The 21,312-nt window shown below is 42.7% G+C and overlaps 1 protein-coding gene across 1 annotated transcript in view; it reads right to left on the bottom strand.

The window, feature by feature from the left end:
* The window catches only part of LOC139702433 (serine/threonine-protein kinase ULK2-like), a 110,870-nt gene that overhangs the window by 72,732 nt on the left and 16,826 nt on the right, over window positions 1–21,312 (bottom strand). Inside the window, 6 exon segments of the mRNA XM_071603536.1 lie at window positions 1,061–1,232; window positions 6,491–6,579; window positions 6,869–6,916; window positions 8,737–8,819; window positions 10,681–10,739; window positions 11,929–12,030. Of these exon segments, the coding sequence (XP_071459637.1) occupies window positions 1,061–1,232; window positions 6,491–6,579; window positions 6,869–6,916; window positions 8,737–8,819; window positions 10,681–10,739; window positions 11,929–12,030 (553 nt within the window).

Below are 21,312 nucleotides of genomic sequence, written 5' to 3' on the forward strand. Positions count from 1 at the left end.
TGTGGCTCAGCCACAGAATGTTCGTCTAGCATCTGTGAGGCACTGGGTTCAATCCTTAGCACTACATAAAAATAAATAAAATAAAGGTATTGTGTTCAACTACAACTAAAAAGTAAATATTTTTTAAAAAAGCAGCATAGCATGGGGGAGGTAACTTGAGTGTTATTTTCTGTTTAAAATATTTCATAATTTTAAAAGTTTTTAAAATTTTTGTAAAGAAATCAAACCACTGTAGTGGATGATTTTTAAGGGTAACTTATGATTCTCACAGCTCTGACTATAAATTGTACATATACTTGCTGTGGTCCATGTTTTCCCTCCCTGGGTAATAAAATCCTTAAGTTAATCTGGGGATTTTGACCTTTGCAATGATGAACACAACACCTGGCAGTACCTATGAAATAAGTATTTGACAAACAACTAAATAAACCTCTTAATGCAAACTTCTGCATATAGTTAGTACTTAGTACTACTCAACTGCTAAAGGAATCAGATCTTCTAGCTTCGCTGATCTATTCTTTCATACTCAAATCATGGTTTTCATCTAACACTTTTGTCTAATTTCTCTCTCTTGTAGATTTTCTGGTACACTTTACTATTCCAAAGAACACTGACTATACTTATAGTATAAATCTTCATTCTAGTTCCTTTATAAAAAATTCTTTCTATATATTTATGAAGCTTGTTCCTGAACTTACTCCTGAATGTATTTCCTAAAAGACTCCAATCTTAGGTTTTGTTCTTAAATGAGTTATTCCTTTAATTCCTTCCCTTAAAGTTAATTTTACTTATTATGATGGCTTCTCTCTTTTTTTCTGTTTGGATACAAAATTTGAGATAATTTCTTATAAAACTTTCATGTAACTTCAGCATCCAAAATTGTTTTATAGATGACTGAACAGATCTTAGAAAGGCAAGTGAGTAATTCTAAGAACTCAAACAACTAAATAAAATGCCCATTTGAAAAGGTGTCCTACACAAGAAAGTGTGATACACAGGTTAAAAACTGCTAATTTAGCAAATTAAGAAATATAATGTGTACAAGTAGAAAGATTCTCACATGAGTGGTCTGACGAGATGTTGTGTGGTACCAAAACAAAGTCATCCGTGTCACAAGAAGAGTTCTTGCTACTAGTACTGGCAGAATCTTTAGACACTTGTAGATAGTTGGGAGGACCCAATGGTGGGGAGGATAAGTTTTCTTCCTGAATATGCTGCATATCTGGAAGGGACTAAAATTAACAACATAAAATTAAAACTGGCCTAATAATCAAATGCAAGTCAGATTAGCCATTAGATTAAGGAATTTTTTTTTTTCATGAAATGGGGCACAAAGTTGAATTCATCCTAAGATTTAAAAAAAAAAATCTCTCTGGAAAGTTTTTCTTTTAGAAGAGCACAGTTTAGAAGTATTGCCATAAAGACTTCTAAAATATTTTCCAAAAATGATACTTAAAAATACAACTTATCACATGTACCTATCTGCCTCTTGTGAAGCCTTTGAGGTGAATTTTTAATCACTGAAATATCTCCTGCCCAAGCTTGTGGCCCAGCAAAGCAGATACTCAATAACTATTCACTTAATAACACAAAATGTCCAGGGACTTTAAATTAATCACATCTTGCAAACAAAAACAAGTTCTAAATCTGCCGTGAAGAAAACATGATAAACAGGAAGTGAAAGACTAACATATTATGTAAGATAAAATAGATAAGTCAATAAGGGTAACTATGTTAGACTAGAAATTCATTTACACTCACAGAAAAAAATATTGGAAAACTTTACAGGTGTGGGTGTGTTACTTTTGTTTGTATTTTGTTATGAGGTGAGGTAGTTTGTGGAAGACAGGTCAGGAAGAGAAGAAAAGCAGAGAAATCTATTTAAGCAAATACTTAGGTATCACTAGCTATGTACTTTTCAGCAATTGCCTCAATCAAGTTCTCTCGTGATAGCTCTGAATGTCTTGATTATACAATGGTTTTCTAAAAAATTGAATTTGCACTACATCATGCTGTTAACATCAAGCTTTAAATGCCCAATTTATTCCTGCTGCTCCTCTGAATATCACCATGCAATGAAATCAGTCTCAAAGCATCTTATTACTTCCTTTTCTGTATGTGACATACTTAAAATCTTTTTGAAGACTTTATATCTGAAGGTAATAAGAAAAGGCAAGAGGAGTTCAAAGCTTTCCACTTGTTATCTAACTCCAGCCTTATTCTGAACTCTCTTTTGCATCTAACTAAACAAAACCTCAGATGGTTAAGTAATTTTCCTGAGACCATATAACTAAAAGGCAGTCGAGTTGAGATGTGATTGCAAGTATCAAACTCCACAATTTCTTGACAGTGGGTTAAGCAAGAACTTTCTCAATTTCTTTCCCTGCTATTAATGAAAGTATCTACACCTACAAATGGTCCTCTCATTTCTCATCTTCACAGAAGAGATGCTTCCCTTTTATTCAAAACTAATCTTTCCACCTGGTCTTGCTCCTCATTCCACCACCCATGCCAACTCCCCAAGGACACAGATCAGCTCCTGACATTTTCACCCTCTCTGTTGATTCTGGCTTTTTGTACCTCTACACATAAATATGTTTAATTTTCTCACATCTCAAATGCAAATCCCCAAGGAGAGCTAGAGTTCCTTCAGTGGTTCACATTTCTATCACTTCTTATATGGGGGGTTCCTGTCTATTATACCATCTTTTTGCTAATTCATTCATTAAAAACTCAGCTCAAACAATACTCTCTTTAGACAAGCCCTCCTGAATCCTCAGTCTGATTATAATGCCCCTAATCCTTATTCCCACCTTTCCTTTTGTTGTTATTATTGTTGTTGTTGTTTTTTTTTTGTGTGTGTGTGTGAGAGAGGGGGGGGAGAGAGAGAGAGAGAGAAAGGGGGGAGAGAGAAAGATAGATAAATAGATACAGGGAATTGAACCTGGGACCACACTTACGCTAGGCAAGTACTCTATCATATGCTACAGCCCCAGCCCTCTGTTTTTCTTAACGATATTTCTTGAAGTTATTTTTACCGACTCAAATTCCTTAACGCTTATATATCCCTTAATCTACCATAATCCATTTTTTGTCTTCAACTCTCCAATAAAACTGTCTTTATTAAGCTTACAAATACTGTCAATACTTTACCACAAAAGTACTTAACGTTCTTCCCCCTCACTCCACGGCCCCGCTCTTATTTTTCCTACTACTTCATGGAGACCCCTCCTTTATCTCTATTTATTTATTTATTTATTTTTACTTGGTGCTGAGGATCAAACCCAGTGCCTCATCCATGCGAGGCAAGAGCTCTACCACTGAGCTACAGCCACAGCCCTCTTTGTCTCTTTTGTGAGTACATTTTCTCATTTGTCTCTTGAAAACCAGAAGAAAAATACAGAACTTCTCAGGGCTCTCCCACCCTTCAGTCCTTACTTTATCCTACTGACTAGTCTCTCCCCAACTTCAATTATCAAGTACTTCACATGGTGCTGGTGTGACTATTTTAAATTCTAACAAATTTAAATACAAGTCCCCAAGGAGAGCTAGAGTTCCTTCAGTGGTTCACATTTCCATCACTTCTTATATGGGGGTTCCTGTCTATTATACCATCTTTTTGCTAATTCATTCATTAAAAACTCAGCTCAAACAATACTCTCTTTAGACAAGCCCTCCTGAATCCTCAGTCTGATTATGATGCCCCTAATCCTTATTCCTACAGGCAATTGAGGTTTATATACCTTGGTGGAATTGGGAATTAGACCCAGGGTCTCATGCATGTTAGGCAAGTGCTCTGCCACTGAGCAATGTCCCTAGTTTTTTTATTTATCTATTTTATCTATCTATCTATCTATTTATTGGTGGTACTGGGGACTGAACCCAGGGGCACTCTACCATTGAGCTACATCCCCTTTTATTTTTTGAGACAGGGTCTCACTGAGTTGCTCAGGCTGGCCTCCAATCTATGGTCCTCCTGCCTCAGCTTCTCAAATAGCTAGGATTACAGGCATGTACCAGTATGCCCAGCCCCTTGCTCTGTATGTATATACTATGTATGTATGTATATGCATTTATACATATAATTTTTATATGTATAATTTACACACACACGACTGACTTACCTACCTACTGTCACCCAATTAAATTTTTTAAAAAACCCTTAATGGTGGTGGTTATATGTGAAAAGGGCCTACCCCATAGTAATTTTAAGTTTTATTATAAAGTATATATTTGACACAATGTGAGACATAATATGAAAAGCAAATTAATTAATGAATTAAATAAACAAACCAAAACAAACAAACAAACAAAAAACCCTGCACGCAAAGGTTAACCAGACCTAGTTCCACAGGAGAACATCCAGACTCAGTTCTCTAAGTGGCCAGCTCAAAGTTACCAGTGAGAAAGTAGTGGGGCCAGGATGAGGCCAGTCTACCAGGCTCCAGATAAAGTTTTGTATGTCAATACACTTCCTCTACCTTTCTCCCTGACAAGCTCCAAATCCAGAGTAGCTTTTTTTGTTTTTCTTGTGTTCTTCAAGTATTCCAGACTGACATAGGAAATATACAAAGTTCTTTCTCCTCTCTTAATTTTTCACCTTCACAGGAATATAAAGTAAGTCTTACATCCACTTTTGGTTTGGATTTACAGGGTTCTACAAGAAAGGTTTTTGCCAGTTTCAAGATTTGTCTGTTAGCAATAGGTTACTTTCCCATCTGCTTTAACTAGGAACTACTAGATTTCGCTGAAAAATAATAACAGCTGTCATCACTGCTTGAGTACTTACTGTGTACTACACACAGTAGTAAGGGCTTAAGCCTGTTTATCCTTAAAGAACCCTATTAAGGAAGTAAATTATACTCGTTTTGAATATGAGGAGGGCTCAGAGAAATTAATAGTTACTATGCCAAGTAGGAACTCCCAAACTCCATGCTCTTAAACCTGAGTTGTCTCAACTGGCTAACCACAAAATTACTTCCTTTTATGGCTTCTCCACCATTCTGCCAACAGAATTCAAGAAATTCATGTCTGTCAGGCTAACCTGAAAAATATTCACAATAGCTGACACAGAGCCTTGGACCTTCAGCTGTGTAAAAGTCTCAAGGTCACAGGCTGCAACACAGATTTGGGGGAAGGGTCAATTAAAAAAAAAAAAAGAAGAAGAACATAAGAGAGCTAAGTAAAACCCTAGGAGAGGCTAGAGTTGTAGCTCAGTAGTAGAGCATTTGCCTAGCACATGTGAGGCACTGGTTTGATCCTCAGCAACACAGAAAAATAAATAAGTAAAATAAAGGTGTTATGTCCAGCTACAACTAAAAATATTTTTTAAAAATAAAATAACACCCTAGGAGAGTACAGTAAGAAGTGGTGACAGCATACAGCATACTACAGGGACATAGCCACAACAATGTTTATAGAAGCACAATTCACAATAGCTAAACTGTGGAGCCAACCCAGATGCCCTTCAGTGGATGAATGGATTAAAAAAAAATGTGGCATAAATACACAATAGAATATTACTCAGCAATAAGAAAGAATAAAATCATGGCATTTGCAGGTAAATGGATGGTGTTGGAGAAGATAATGCTAAGTGAAGTTAGCCAATCCCAAAAAAACAAATGCCGAATGTTTTTTCTGATATAAGGAGGCTGACTCATAGTGGGGCAGAGAGGGGGTTGCATGGGAGGAATAGATAAATTCTAGATAAGGCAGAGGGGAGGGAGGGAAAGGGATTGGGCAGGGGATTAGCAAGGATGGTGGAATGTGATGACATCATTATCCAAAGTACATGTATGAAGATATGAATTGTTGTCAACACACTTTATATTCAACCAGAGATATGAAAAATTGTGCTGTATATGTGTAATAAGAGTTGTAATGCATTCCGCTGTCATTTTTTTTAAATCAATAAAAATAAATAAATAAGAAGTGGTGACAAGAGTAATCAGAAGTCCTGAGGATCAGGACAAAGTACTTAAACTGGAGGGAACAGAGTCATGGAAGAAATGGCTTGGGAACTTCAGAAGAAGAAAAGAGGTTTGAGAAGAAAATTTAAGGGGTCAGTAATCACAATCAAACCAATAAAAATATGACTCCAAGGTCACTACTCCACACTAGAAATCCTATATAATCCCAACATTTATAGTATGCAGGTAAAATAAATTTTATTGCTTATTCACCTGTAATGGGTAGTCTTTGTTTGCAAGTATCATCACCAAAATCCTATAGAGTATAAAAAGGTGGTAGTACTGTGCTCAGTGTTCAGAGGAAATGGCCCAGAGAGGTAATATTTTTTGCTGAAGCTACACAGTGAAGAAAGGAAAGAGGTTCAAAAATAGGTCCATTTGATCCAATTCTAACACTTTCTCTTAAACTTCAGCTTAATTAGTAAACACTAATAAAAAAAGAGCCTCCAGAGCAAGCTCCATTTGTGAATAAATGCAATAGCACTAATTCTGGAATTATTTCTAATAAAATGGGAACTTACTGGTGGAGAAGCAAAGCGACAAGATGGAGAGCTGCCACAGGAGTTTCCAGGGACAGAACCAGCATATACAGGCACTGGGACTGGGCAAGCTGGGGAATAAACACAGCCAAAGAGCTATATCATACTATAGTACATTACAAGCACTGCCTAATAGAATAAGCTGTCAAAATTACTACATCTTTGTGTTAATCAAAAATTTGCATTCAACTACTTACTTAATTAGTAAGCTGCCATGGAGGCAACTAAAAATTACTAGATCTTTTTCAACTTGGATATGGATAGAAAAACAACTGCTATTTTGTAATACAAAATACTAATTTTTTTATTAGCTTATATTCACTCTTTTAAGTAAAAAATGGAAAAACAAAGAGTACTCACATTTTTTTACTGGAACCTGCTCTAGAAAAGGATGGCTAAAAAATGCTTCTGCAAGGAAAAATGAGAATGTAATCTTTAAACAGACATTAATCAATGATAGCACAAAGGAGACAGGCAAGAAGGAATGGAATTATGCTGGAGCCAAAAAGTGATACTAAACAGTAATCTGAATCCACAAGAAGAAACGAAGAATACCAAGAACAACAGATATACAGATTTTTCACTATTTTTTTCTTTCTTCCCTTAACTTCTGAAAAAGACATAAAACTATATAAAGCAATAGCTATAATACCACACTGTTGAGATTATAACATAGATGTGACATATGTGACAATTACAGAATAAAGGGAGGAAGGAATGGAGCAATATCAGAAAAACAAAGTTTTAATATATACTGGGATTCAGCTAGTATTTATATGAAATAGACTATGCTAACTTACAATGCATACTGTAATCGATAAAGCAACCATGACTCAACAGCATTCAAAAAAAGAATCAATAAAGGAACTTAAACGCTATACTAGAAATCAATCTGTTTAATATATATCACCCCATCAACTGACAACTCTCAAAAATAAACCCCCAATCTTTCCTCCGTAATTCAAGTGGCTTCTGACAGCTGCACTTAGATATCTAATGATTATCTTAAATGTGACATATCCAGCTGGAACCCCTCTTCTGATCCCCACAGTCTTGCCCTATCCATAATCTTCCCTAACTCTGTAACCAACAACTCCACCCTTACAGCTGCTCTGGCCAAAATCCTCAGAGTTGTTGCTGAATATTTTCTTTGTTTCACACCCCACATTCAAACCATCAGTAAACACTGTTGCCTCTGCCCTCAGAAAAACGCAGAACCCAGCTTCTTCTCACAACCTCCACTGCTATTATACCAGCCTAATAAGCTGTCAAAATTACTACATCTTTGTGTTAATCAAAAATTTGCATTCAACTAAAAATTACTAGCTCCATTTTGTCTCACTTGGGTAACCAAGAATGTCCTGAAGAGTCTCCCAGCCTCTGACCTTCTCCTCATACACAGTCCATGCTCAAGAAGCAGCCAGATTTATTCTTTTAAAAACATTAGTCAGATCAATTTCCCTCAACTCAAAACCTTCCAATGGCTCCCATTACACTTTTAGACAAAAGCCTGTCTTTAGCCGCTTTCTAGTTGTTCCTCAAGCTTCATGCATGCTTTCTACTCTAAAACTTTGAACGGGCTATTCACTCTGCCTGAACAGCTCTTCCCATACCTATCCTCATAGCTCACACTCATTTCAAGTTGATCAAATCATTTAAATGCCACTTTCTCAGTAAAGACCTTACTTCTGACCTTAAAATTTCAATCCTCTGTCCCTATTATTCTCATAGTACCTTGTACCTTCTAATATAGTATGCAATTATAGTTTATAATTTGTCTCCCCCCAATAGAATATATGCTAATGAGGACAGGAATTTTCTTTAATTTGTTTATCTCAGTACCTAGATTATAATAAGGACTCAATAAATATCTACAAAATTAGTGAAAGAAAATAAAGAGGGGCAGAATAATAAAATGATAAAAAAAGAAAATTTAAATTAACTGTAATTTGCAGAATACAACAGACACTACGTGGATGTGTAACGATGTGATTCTGCAATCTGTATGCGGGGTAAAAATGGGAGTTCATAACCCACTTGAATCAAAAGTATGAAACATGATATGTCAAGAGCTTTGTAATGTTTTGAACAACTAATAAAAAAAAGAGAAAATAAATAAATAAATTAACTAATTTTCTTCTGACATCTTTATAGTATCAACTTTCAATCTCTTCAGAATACATAAAAGTAAAATTAGAAAGCACACAAAATTTGAAACTATTACTTACCAAAATCCATTCTGTCTTTTTGGTTTCTCTGAAGCAAACCCAAAAGGAGATTAGCCAAATAAGGTGAAGTTTCTCTAGGAATACTGGGGAAAAGGAAAAAAACAACCTAAGTGGTAAGTTTATTTATATTAAATACATTATTTTTGCCTTCATTATGGCAAATATGGAAAATGTATATGCAGTTTCACAAATATAAAAAGACCACAGCAAAGCATAATATTTTGGTGGGAGAGGGTAGAGCATTACAATAGCCCTTGAGAAATAACATCAATTATGACTATTATTGTTATTGGTTTAGAGTATTTACAAGAATAAAGCACTCCAGAAGCACAACACCAACATCTCTGAGTTTTAACACAACTTGCACAAATAGTTACTATGAAGCTCTCTATTAGAAAAAGAGCCACATCCAGTTTTGTCTGGAAAGGGGCAGAGCTTAAATAAGTACAAGTAAGAATATAATATCTTTGGGGCTGGGGTTGTGGCTCAACGATAGAGTGCTCGCCTAGCACATGCGAGGCCCTGGGTTCGATCCTCAGCACCATATAAAAATAAATAAATAAAGATATTGTGCCCAGTTAAAAAATATTTTTTTAAAAAAAGAATATAATTCTTTAATATGAAAATGGCAAAGCAATGGAAAAATGAGTAACAGTAATATAGCAATAATGAAATAAAAACCACAAAAGAATATTAAGGCAAATAAAAAAAAAAGATAGCTAGCTTTGCTGGGGTATAATTCAGAGGTAGAGCACTTGCCTAGCTTGCAAGGGGCTCTGGGTTCAATACCCAACATCAAAAGGAGAAGAAAACAGCCAATTTCACTAATGAAGAGAATAATGCAAATTAAATTATTATCTACTTTGTCCTACTCCATTTATGAGGCATCAAGTCTGGAAATTCAACATTACACGTTGGTAAAAATGTGAGGAAAGGGGCTGGGGCTGGGGCTCAGTGGCAGTGGGCTTGCCTAGCACATGTGAGGCACTGGGTTTGATCCTTAGCACCACATAAAAAAATAAACAAAATAAAGGCATGATGTCCAGCTACAACTACAAAAAAAATTTTTTTAATAATTTTAAAAAATGTGAGGAAAAAAGCTTACATGGCTATTTCATCTGGGACAGCCTATTTGGAAAGCATACCTTTCAGTCCAATAATTCTATTTCTAGGAATCCATCCTAAAGAAATGCACCATGATATTGTGTACATACAAGTGCATGCCACACACACACACACACACACGCACACACACTAAAGTGTGCTTGTAGCAACCAAAAAATGAAAACAATAAGGACCTGATTAAATAAAATATGGAACACCTAACTATAGGACCCTAGATTGCCATTCAAAAGGATGCAGTATCTCTCTATATACTGTCATTGAATGTATATACTAATGTATATAGTAAGAAATACTAAAGTTAAGTTTCAGAACAATTCATAAAATACAGTGTAACTTGTCTTGAACTATATGTGTATGTGTAAACATACTCATAAATGAGCAAACATGTATTAAAAAAACTCCCACATAAAAGATTCAGAAAGACCCAGAGCAAACTCTCGTTAATCCTACAGAACAGGGCAAAGCATAGACAGGAATTTACTTTCTACTTTATGCACATTTATTCTGTCTGCCTCCCCACAAAGAACACATTTAAAACTTCTGTAATTTTTTATCTTAAATTTACTTTATATTTAAAAAACAAAAAATAAAATGGTCCAGCACTATACAAGTACCTCCACTGTGTTAGCAATTTTCTAATTTCCTGCCATAACATCACTGTCAATTGAAAAAACATTCACAGAAATACATAAAACACCTAGGGTTCAAATAAATAACACAATGCTCACAAAGAGTAAAATTCTACATAAAACACCTAGGGTTCAAATAAATAACACAATGCTCACAAAGAGTAAAACTCAGTGTAATCTAAATACATACCTAGGCATTAAACTCCTGTTTTTTTCATAAAACATCCTTAGGTCTTGAGGACTATTGGCCTGTTAAAAGAAAGAAGGGTGGGGAGCTTAGTTTCCTGACAAAAGAGGTGATGTGGGAGGGGATTTTAGAACTTCCAAATCATATGATCAATATTTGTATTCTTGAGAACTAGAATTTTAACTTGAAAGCCTTGAATTGCTGAAGGATTAGTCATTAAGGAACTGTGCAAATTCTACACATGGATATACTGTACCTTTTCTAAAGACAAACTGTTAAAGTTAAGAATTGTTATTCTAGGGCTGGGAATGAAACTCTGGAATTACACCTGCCTAGCATGTGCAGTGTCCTAGGTTAGATTCCCAGCACTGCAAAACAAACAAGCAAACAAAAAAATCTACTATTCTGGAGGTTACATGGTCTACCCAAAAGGTAAATTATTATTGTGTAAAATAGAAGTGTATTTAACTTAGGACCTTCAAAGAATTCAAGGAAAGGAACTAAGTATACTGGCACTATCCAAAATCTCCATAGGAATAAATAGCATCCTTATAGCAAGAGCTGCAGGATTAGTGAAACTGACTCTACATACAAATTAGATTGGAAAATTAGAAATTATTAAAATGGTTTCACTGATTTTGTTTAAAACATTTTGGGCAAATAATTTCACTTTGTTCCAAGTTTTCAGATTAAAAAAAAATCTTTGTAACTAAGAAATTATAACATCGAAATATGAACTCAACAAAATTCATCATAATTATTATCTGTAAGGCCACTTCTTTACAGGATGGTAGGGAAAAAGAAGAAAAACCCAAAGTAATTTACAAAAAAACCTCAACAATTAACTCCCTCTCACCCAACATTGTCAGAGTTGGAGATAGGATTTCCAAGGATCTCCCAGATCAGCTCCAATCCTCACATGGATTCTAAGACCACAAAACCAGACTAAGCAGAAAGTGCTTTTGTCAATATTCACACCCACCTCCCACCACTGCTAGACTCCAGCCAGTTTTCTCTAGCCTGGAAAACATCCTCCAGCTTTCATGCCCAGTCTAATTACAAAAGGCAGGCAGATAAATGAAAAGCAAAAGATGTTCTAGCTGACCATAGCAGTTTCTTCCTGGAACAAAATCAAAGTAAGTCACAAAGGATCCCAAAACACTGCTTTCAAGGTATTCATTTTATAAGTCAAAGGCAACTACAAAATGAGAAGATTCCAAAACTGAGGACATAAAGAAAAAATCAGGCTACCTGAAAAGGTGGTTTTCCAACTAGGCATGGATATATCACTGTTCCTGTGCTCCACAAGTCTGCCTTAGCATCATAATGTTGAGACATAATAACTTCACGAGCCTGAATATAGAAAATTGAAGAAACATGAATGAATGTTAAATACATAATTAACATGCATGTATTAGTTGATTGGCTATGGTCACACTCGTAACTACTTAAAAAATTAACACACTGTGGTATTTCTCTAATCAAATGACACTGCAATGAATTTAGATCGACATAATTATGAGGTCTTGAGATTTGCTAGCAAATCTCAAAAACAATGCCACATTCTAAGGAGAAACAAATATTTCTACATATTATGATGGACACAAAGTACAGTAAAAGTATTAAAATAAGAAGGAAAAATACACACCAATTATAGTACAGAACAAAGATTCCCTCAAAGTTATGAGAGGTGGAGTGTAGGTAATGAGATTAGGGAGAAGGTAACTGGGTTGTCTGAAATATTTTAATTTCTAAACAAAGCTCAAGCCAAACATGGCAAAATATTAACTTCATTAAATATGGATGGTAGGTTCACAGGCATATGCTACATTTTTCCCTACATTTTTTCTGCATTTTGAAAGCTTTTCCAATTACAGAAAAATTATGATGTAAAACACAATAATAAAATGTATCTTAATGGGCTGGGTTTGTGGCTTATTGGTAAAGTATTCACCTTGCACGTGCGAGGGCCTGGGTTCGATCCTCAGCACCACATAAAAATAAATAAATAAAAATAAAGGTATTGTGTCCAACTATCACTAAAAAAATAAATATTTAAAAAAATAAAATGAATCTTAGAAGCAAAGGCTTTTCTCTACTACTTGTTACAGGTATTTTTCCCACTTCTCATAAAATAAAGAGATAGGGGTATACCACACTAGCCCAATTAGAAGAATATAAACCTATCTTATATATAGAACAGGAACAGACATTTATTTATGTCACATAATTCTGAAGTTCCAGAATTAAGTTATTTCTAAACTTAATATTTCACATTAGGTCTATACATATAGCTCAGCAATAGAGCACTTGCCTAGCATATACATACGGGGCCCTAAGTTAAATTCCCAGTACCAAAAGAAAAAAAAATGTTTTTCCCATTAGTTTAGAAGTTTCATAGCCTACAACTAACAGATATAATAATAGGTACATGAAAGCATAAAGAGAAAAGATAAGATTTTTATCATTAAGTGTGGGGCTGTCTACAGTTCAGGGATCTTGTCAAGACAGAAAACATGGAGAAAATGGTATTAGCAGAAGAGGTATTTTTAAATATTCCTAAGAACTATGTCAACTATTGCATCTTTATACTTAATGAATTTTTATTTTCAACTTAATAGGGTTTCTCTCTTATTAGTTATAAAAATTATTAAAAAATAAAGGCAAATGGACAAAAATGACTTAATTTCATAGCCCACTATGCTAAAGCAAAAGATAACTGCAGTACTGGTACTATAATTAACATCAATAATAGAAATAACAATGTTCAACCATATATAAAAATCAATATTACTCATAAACAAGCATTATATTTAAATTTCAATGCTTATGGTTCTGAGATGCAGGGAAGACAAGGGGAGTGGGGAAACAGCCCCAGTGAGGCCCACAGTTCAAGCCAGGGAATCAAGGAGCAAGAAGGACCCACAGAGGCTCAAGAGAGGAGCCAGTCCAGGGAATGGACAGCCAAGTGCCTGCACTGGACCAGGGAGCTCAGGACGGTGGACAAGGCTCAGGAGGAAAGGCAGGGGATCCAGCAGGGTTTAGGCCCAGTGCCACTGCTAGGTGTCAGGGTTCCTGGTGCTTCCCCAAGGGCCTAGGTAGAGTAAATAGCCCAGTTGAAGGTCAGGGTTCTGTTTCCCATAAGGTGCCCTGGCCCAGATGAGGATCAAGGGCCATGGACCAGTCCAAAAGGCCTGGCAAGGGCCAGGGGCCAGGAGGAGTGTGATGTGAGGACACAGTGGGGGGTCTCGGTGGGAGCAGAGAGGGGCAAGAGCCAGGACCCAATCAAGGAGCACAGGTAAGGGACCGACCCAACCAAAATTTATTAGGGACACAAAGAGCAGGAGGCCCCTGCTCAAGAAAAAAAGTGGTAGGGGAAGAAGAGGTGGGATCAGCGCTAGGATGAGGAGAGAGAGCGCTGTGAAAGGGCACAGAGGGGATCAAGCTTCGGGGCCAAATAAAGGGGCACACAAGTCAGACATGACATGAAGAGACACCAAAGGAAGCAACACAACCCAAGTAATGCAGTAAGGAGCTCAAGCTTGTAGCTAGGCCATGGGAGTATAGAGTGAAGGGTCAGTGTTAGGAAGGGCTGGGTTGGCTTAGGGGCAGCTTGCAAGGCTAGAAGGCAGGAGAGGGAAGGGAGGGGATCACCAAGGGCAAGGGCTTCATTAGGCCCAAGTCCACTTCCAGTTGTCAATTTTGGACAGCAAAGGGGGCCCAGGCATGGGGCAGGGCTGTGTTGCCCATAGGGATTCATCAGGACCCAGAGGCCAGCCAATTTTACTCCTTTGCCAGGACAAAAGAAGGGCAATGTGAAGGATACATTTTGTCCAGGATTGGGGGGAGTGTCAATGGGGAGCCAGTAACCATTGGAGGAGATAAGGCTAGGGAGAAGCAGGGGGAAGGCAGGATACTGGCAAAAACAAAATACCTCAGTACAAGGGGAAAAGAGGGGAGGAACAGGAGGGGGCCAAGGAAGGGGTCTGAAATCAAGGAACAGGGACAGGTTCCTCAAGAAGGGCAACCAGGGCCTCCAACAAGGAGCCAGGCCCAAGATGGGGAGCCAAGTGCTGGGACCCAGTACTGGGACCTATGAAAACAGACAGGGCTGGAGAGGGGAGAAAAGAGAGCAAGGGTAGTGTGTGTCACAGGGAGAGGAGGGTTCAAGGCCCAGGTTCACTGCTGGGTGTCAGGATCTAGGAGCAGGGCCTGGGCAGGGAGAATCCAAAATCCCATGCAACGGGCACAGCTACGTTTTCCCAAAGGGAGCCCACAGGGCCAAATGCCCAGTTCCAGTCCCCTGGACCTTGTGAGCATCCTGGGGAAGGGATCTTGAAAAGGGGCCCAGCAGGAACAGGGACAACAGGAGAGATGAAGGATGGTACAGTGTGAAAGGAAAAAGAAAGGGTGTTCATGGGGTGTAGGCCAGGACTCCAGAAAGGAGCCCACACTAGGGACCAACAGGAAGGCCCAGGGGATGGAGAGGATGAGCTGCACAAGGACCATGAGACAGAGGGAAGCTCAAGGGGCACCTAGGGGTGCCCTCTGGTGGGCCCAAGCAAGGGAACCCTAGTTCGGATCCAACATGAAGAAACTCCACGCTGTGCAAAGGGACATGAGGAAAGTGTCGGGGGCTCAAGGGGGCACATAAGACAGGGACAGGAGCACCAAGGGCCTGCAACAGGGAAGGCTGGGTTGGGGTAGGGGCAGCATGCAAGGACAGAGGGCAGGGGAGAGAAGGCATGGAATCACTTATGGCTGGGTTGGAGCAAATCCCATTTTAAGTGCCAGGCCACAAGTTTCAGGCAGTGAAGTGGATTCATGCGAGTGGAAGGGCTATGTTTCCCATAGGGAGCATTCAGGGCACAGAGGCGAGCCAATTCCGCTCCTCTGCCCCAGGTAAGTAGATCCACAGAGAGGGTACAAAGGAGGGGCCAAAGAATGTACTGTGAGGGGATACCTGGTGTACAGTAGTTTGTGGGGGGTGGGTCAGGCTGCCAGGACCCATTCAAGCAGATAGGCTAGGGAGAATCAGGCGGTGCAGAGGGTCTGGGAAGTGCCAGGATATCACAAAATGAGAGTATCAGAGGGGAGGCACAGGAGGGGGCTGGCAACAGGGGCCTGAAACCAAGGAACAAGGAAAGGGAAATAAAGAAGAGTACCAAGGGTCTCAGGCAAGGAGCCAGGCCCAATAATGGAGAGCCAAGTGCTAGCACCTGGTCCTGGGTGAATGAAAAGAAACATGGAGGGGGAGTAGTGGGATGCGAGAAAGTGGAGTGGGTGGCACAGAGAGAAAAGGGTGCAAGTCCCGGGTCCACTGCAGGGTGTCAGGGATCGGGAGCACGGCCCCAGCTAAGGGAAGTCAAAGGACCCAAGGAAGGGTCAGGGATACGTTTTCCCAAAGGGAGCCCCCAGGGCCAAGAGGCCAGGTCAAGTCACCAGGCCCAGGTAAGCATCCTGGGAAGGAGATCATGAAAGCGGGCATGGCAGAGACAGAAGTGACAGGGAGGCCAAAGGAGGGCACAGCCAGAAGGGCCACACGATTGGTGTGGGTGGGGTGGGCACCAGGACCCCAGCAAGGATCCCAAGTAAGGTTCCTAGAGAAGGGCCCAGCAGCAGAGAGAGGAGAATGCTGAGCTGGTAAAGCAGGGCTGCACTAGGGTACTGCGGTCCAGGAATGCCAAGGGGAGAAGGGAAGCAGCACCAGCAAGGGACCCTCAGACAATACCCAAAATACAGTGAGCAATAAGGGCCACCAGAGGCTCAAGCGACCAGCCAGGCCAAGTTAAAGAGAACCAAGGGCCAGGGCTTGGGCAGGGGGGTCATGACACTGGAAAAAATTTTGGAGGGAAGGCATGGGATCCAGCTAGGTGCAACCAGGCTCCAGGCCCAGGGCCACCTCCAGGTGTCAGGTTTCCTTGTGGAGGACCAAGCACCCAGTGAGAGTAAGGGGCCCAGGTGAAGGACAGAGCTCTGTTTCACATAAGGCACCCTGGCTTATATTTGAATCCAGGCCCAGGGACCTGGCAAAATAGGCTAGAAAAGGGAAGTAGGCCAGGAAGAGGGGGATGAAAGTGCATGGTAGGGGATCATGGTGGGTGCACTGTACTACAAAAGCCATGACCCAAGACAGGCTCCCATGCAAGGGACCCACCCAACTGATTGAGATGAGTGACCCAAGGAACAGGATACTTGCAAGTTCCCGAAAAATGCTCAAGGGGAAGGGAGGTAGGAGATGCTTGAGGACCAGGAGACAGTGGGAAGCGCAAGGGTAACCTAGGTGAGCCTACTGGGTTTCCAAAGTAAGGGGCCGCAGGTCAGTCACAACACAAAGAGACTCCATGCTATGCCCAGGGACACGAGGAATGTGGTTCGGGGCTCAGGCGAGCACCCAGGCCTGGAGACTGGAGCAAATAGGGTCAGGGTTAAGGAGGGCTGGGTTGGGGTAGGGGCAGTATGCAAGTTGAGAGGACAGGGGAGGGAAGGGAGGAGATCACTCAGGGCTGGGTAGGAGCAAGTCCCATGTTAACTACCAGGCCTCAAGGTACAGGTGGTGAAGGGGACTCAGGTGAATGGTAGGGTTGTGTTTCCCATAGGGATCATTCAGGGTGCAGAGACCAGCCAAATCCACTCCTCTGCCCCAGGTGAGTAGATCCTCAGAGAGGGACCTGGACCAATGAGGGGCAAGAGGGTACTGTGAGGGGATACCTGCCATGCACAGGTGTGGGGGGAGGTCAGTGTGCTGTAGCACCCATTTGAGGAGACTAGGCTAGAGTGAATAGGGGTAGCTGAAGGTCTGTACAGGGCCAGGATACCACAGCATGAGGGGAACGGGTTGAAGGCAGGGGGAGGCACAGGAGGGGGCTGGAAAAAGGGGCCTAAAACCAAGGGATAGGAATCAGGTCCTCGAGAAGGGCAGCCAGGGACTTAAGCAAGAAGACAGGTCCAATAATGGAGAGCAAAGTTCTAGCACCCGAGCTCGGTGAATGAAAAGAAACACGCATAGGGAGGAGCAAGAGGGGAGAAAGCAGAGTGGCTGGCATGAGGGAGGAGAACTCAAGGCCCAGATCCAGAGCAGAGTGTCAGGGCTCAGTAGTAGCGCCCAGGTTGAGGGAGGTGAAAGTGCCCAGGCAAGAAGTAGGGCTATGTTTTCCCAAATGTCAAATCCTCTGGCGGCCAGGGACTCAAGCAAGGGGCAGGGCCCAGTAATGGAGTGCTAAGTGCTAGCACCTAGGCCTGGGTGAATGAAAAGAAACATGGAATAGGAAGGGGGAAAGGGGAGTGGCTGGCACAAGGAGAGGAGGGCTCAAGGTCCAAGTCCAAGGCAGAGTTTCAGGGTTCAGGAGCAAGGCCCGGGCTGAGGGAGGAGAAAGTGCCCAAGCAAGGGGCAGGGCTATGTTTTCTCAAAGGTCATATCCTCTGGCCCAGGTAAGTATCCTGGGAAGGGGATCAGAAAATTGGGCATGGCAGAGATAGAAAGGACACAGGGGCAGAAGGAGGGCACATCATGATGGGCCGCAAGACTCGTGTGGGTGGGTTGGGAGCCAGGAGTCAAGCAAGGAGAACAAGCAAGGGACCAAGAGGAGAGCCCAGGCCAGGGGAGAGCAGGGAACACCGGGCCAGGAATGCAGGCCTGCACTAGGGTACTGTAGTACAGTGAAGCCAATGGGAGCAGGGAAGCGGCCCCAGCGAGGGGACTTCAGACAATGTCCAGAAAAGCAGTGAGCAAGAAGGGCCACCAGAATATCAAGCCAGAAGCCAGTCAAGGGAACAGAGAGCCAAGGGCCATGGCTTCAGCAGGGGGCTCAGGACAGTGGAATACATTTGGAAAGGAAGGCAGGGGATCCAGCAGGAGACAGTCAGGCTCCACGCCCAGGGCCACCTCCAGGTTTCAGGATTCCTGGTGCTGGACCAAGCACCTAGGGTGACCATGGGGCCCAGATGAGAGGCAGGACAGTTTCTCATAAGGCACCCTGGATCAGATGAGAATGTACTGCCAGGGTCCTGGAAAAAGAAGGGAGCCAGAAGAAGGGCAATGGAAGGGCATGCAAGGGGTTGGGGTGGGTGCACATAGGGGTGAGACCCAGGACCAAGCCAACCCAGGCAAGGGAACCACCCGATCAATGGTGATGGGGGACACAAGGAGCAGGAGAACTGCAAACACCAGAAAAAAAGCATGAGGGGAAGGGGAGTAAGGGGCTGCATGAGGACCAGGAGAAGCCAAGGGGCAGATAAGGGAGCTCGCTGGCAGGCCCCAGCAAGGGGCTCCCATGTCAAATGCAATACTAAGAGACTGTTTGCTATGCCAAGGGCCATGAGGAACACGGTCAGGGGCTCAGAAGAATGCACAGGTGCAGGGAATGGAGCACAAAGTATCGGGGTAAGGGAGGGCTGTGCTGTGGTATGGGTGGCATGCAAGGCCAGAGGGCAGGGGAGGGAAGGGAGGGGATTGTTCAGTACTTGGTTGGATCAAATCCATGGTAAGAGTCAGGCCTCAAGGTTCAGGAAGTGAAAGGACTCAGGTGAGTGGCAGGGCTTTGTTTTCCATAGGCAGCATTCAGGCACAGAGGCAAGACAATTTTGACCCTCTGCCACAGGTTAGAAGATCCTCAAAGAGGGATCTGGATCAAAGGAGGGACCAAAGAGGGTACTGTGAGGGGATACCTGGTATGTGGAAGTGGGGGTGAGTGGGCTGCAGGACTCATTCCAGCAGCACAGGGTAGGGAGAAGTAGGGGGAGTGGAGGGTCCAGGCAGTGCCAGAATACCAGAGCATGAGTGGATAGGAGGGGAGGAATAGGAGGGAGCAGGCAACAGGAGCCTGAAACCAAGGGACAGGGAAAGGGTCTTCAAGAAGGAGGAGAACAGCTCAGGGTCTCAAGCAGGGAGCCAGGCCCAGTAATGGAGAGCCCAATGCTAGCACCTGGGCCTGGGTGAATGAAAAGAAACATGGAGGTGGAACAGCGGAAGGGGAGAAAGTGGAGTTGGTGGCAGATGGGGAGAACGACTCAAGGACCAGATCCACTGCAAGGTGTCAGGCGTCCAGAGCAGGGCCCTGTTTAAGGGAGTCCAAAGGGCCCAGGCAAAGGCAGGGCTATGTTTTCCAAAGGAAGCACCCAGGACCAAAAGAAGAAATCAAGTCGCCTGCCCCGGGTGAGCATCCTGGGAAGCGGATTAGAAAAGTGGGTGTGGCAGGGACAGAAATGACAGGAGGGCCTTAATAGGGCACAGCCTGAAGGGCCGCAGGATGGGTGTGGGTGGGGTGTGGGCCAGGACCCCAGCAAGGAGCCCAGGCAAGGGACCTAGAAGAGGGTCCAGTCCAGTGGAGAGCAGGGAACTCTTTGCGGGGAAAGCAGGGCTGCACTAGAGTACTGCATTCCAGAAATGCCATGAGGAGCATGGAAGCAGCTCCAGTGAGGGGCCCTCAGACAATGCCCAGAAAAGCAGTGGACAAGAAGGGCAACTAGAGGCTCAAGTGAGAAGCCATGCCAGGGAACAGAGAGCCAAGGGCCAGGGCTTGTGCACGGGGCTCAGGACAGTGGATTACATTTGGGAAGAAAGGCAGGGGATCCAGAAGGGGGCATTTAGGCTCCAGGCCCAGGGCCACTTCCAGGTTTCAGAGTTCCTCGTGCTGGACCAAGCCTCCAGGGAGAGCAAGGGCCCCAGGCGAGGGCCAGGCATTGTTTCCCATAAGGCGCCCTGGATCAGATAAGAACCTATGGTCAGGGTTCTGGCAAAGGAGGCCAGGAAAATGAAGGGGGCCAGAATGAGGGTGACAGGAGGGCACACAAGGGGGTCAGGGTAAGTGCTGATAGGGGTGAGACGCAGGACCCAAGCCAGGTGCCCAGGCAAGGCACCCACCCAATCAATGGTTATGGGGGGCCCAAGGAACACGAGACCTGCGAATGTGACAAAAAGGTACAATCGAAGGGGAGGAAGGGGCTGCATGTGGACCAGAAGAAGCCAAGGGGCACTTAGTGGAGTTCGCTGGCAGGCCCAAGCTGTGGGCCCCAAGGATAGACCTAACATGAAGAGACTCCCTTCTCTGCCAAGGGCCATGAGGAATGCGGTCAAGGGCTCAGGCAAATGCCCAGGCCCAGGGACTGAAGCAAAAAGGGACACAGTTAGGGAGGCCTGAGTTGCAGTAGGGGCAGCATGGAAGACTATAGAGAAGGAAGGGGATCGCTCAGGGCTTGTTTGGAGAAAGTCCATGTTAATTGCCAGACCTCAAGTTTAAGGCAGTGAGGGGGACTCAAGTGAGCGGCAGGGCTGTGTTTCCTATAGGGAGCATTCAGGGCACAGAGGCAAGCCAATTTGGCTCCTCTACCCCCGGTGAGTAGATCCTCAGAGAGGAACCTGGACCAAATTACGGGAGGGCAAAGAGAGTACTGTGAGGGGATACCTGGTGTGAATAAGAGGGACGGTGGGCTGCAGGACCCATTCCAGCAGAACATGGTAGGGATAAGCAGAGGTTGCGGAGCATCCAGGCAGTGCCAGCATACAACAGTATGAGGGGATCAGAGGGGAGGCACAGGAGAGGGGCAGGCAAAAGTGGCCTGAATCTAAAGGAGAGGGAAGGGTCCTCAAGAAGGGGGAGAATGGCTCAGCATCTCAAGCAAGGAACTGCGCCTAGT

Source organism: Marmota flaviventris, chromosome 17 (genome assembly GCF_047511675.1).
Source record: "Marmota flaviventris isolate mMarFla1 chromosome 17, mMarFla1.hap1, whole genome shotgun sequence".
NCBI classification, from domain to species: domain Eukaryota; kingdom Metazoa; phylum Chordata; class Mammalia; order Rodentia; family Sciuridae; genus Marmota; species Marmota flaviventris.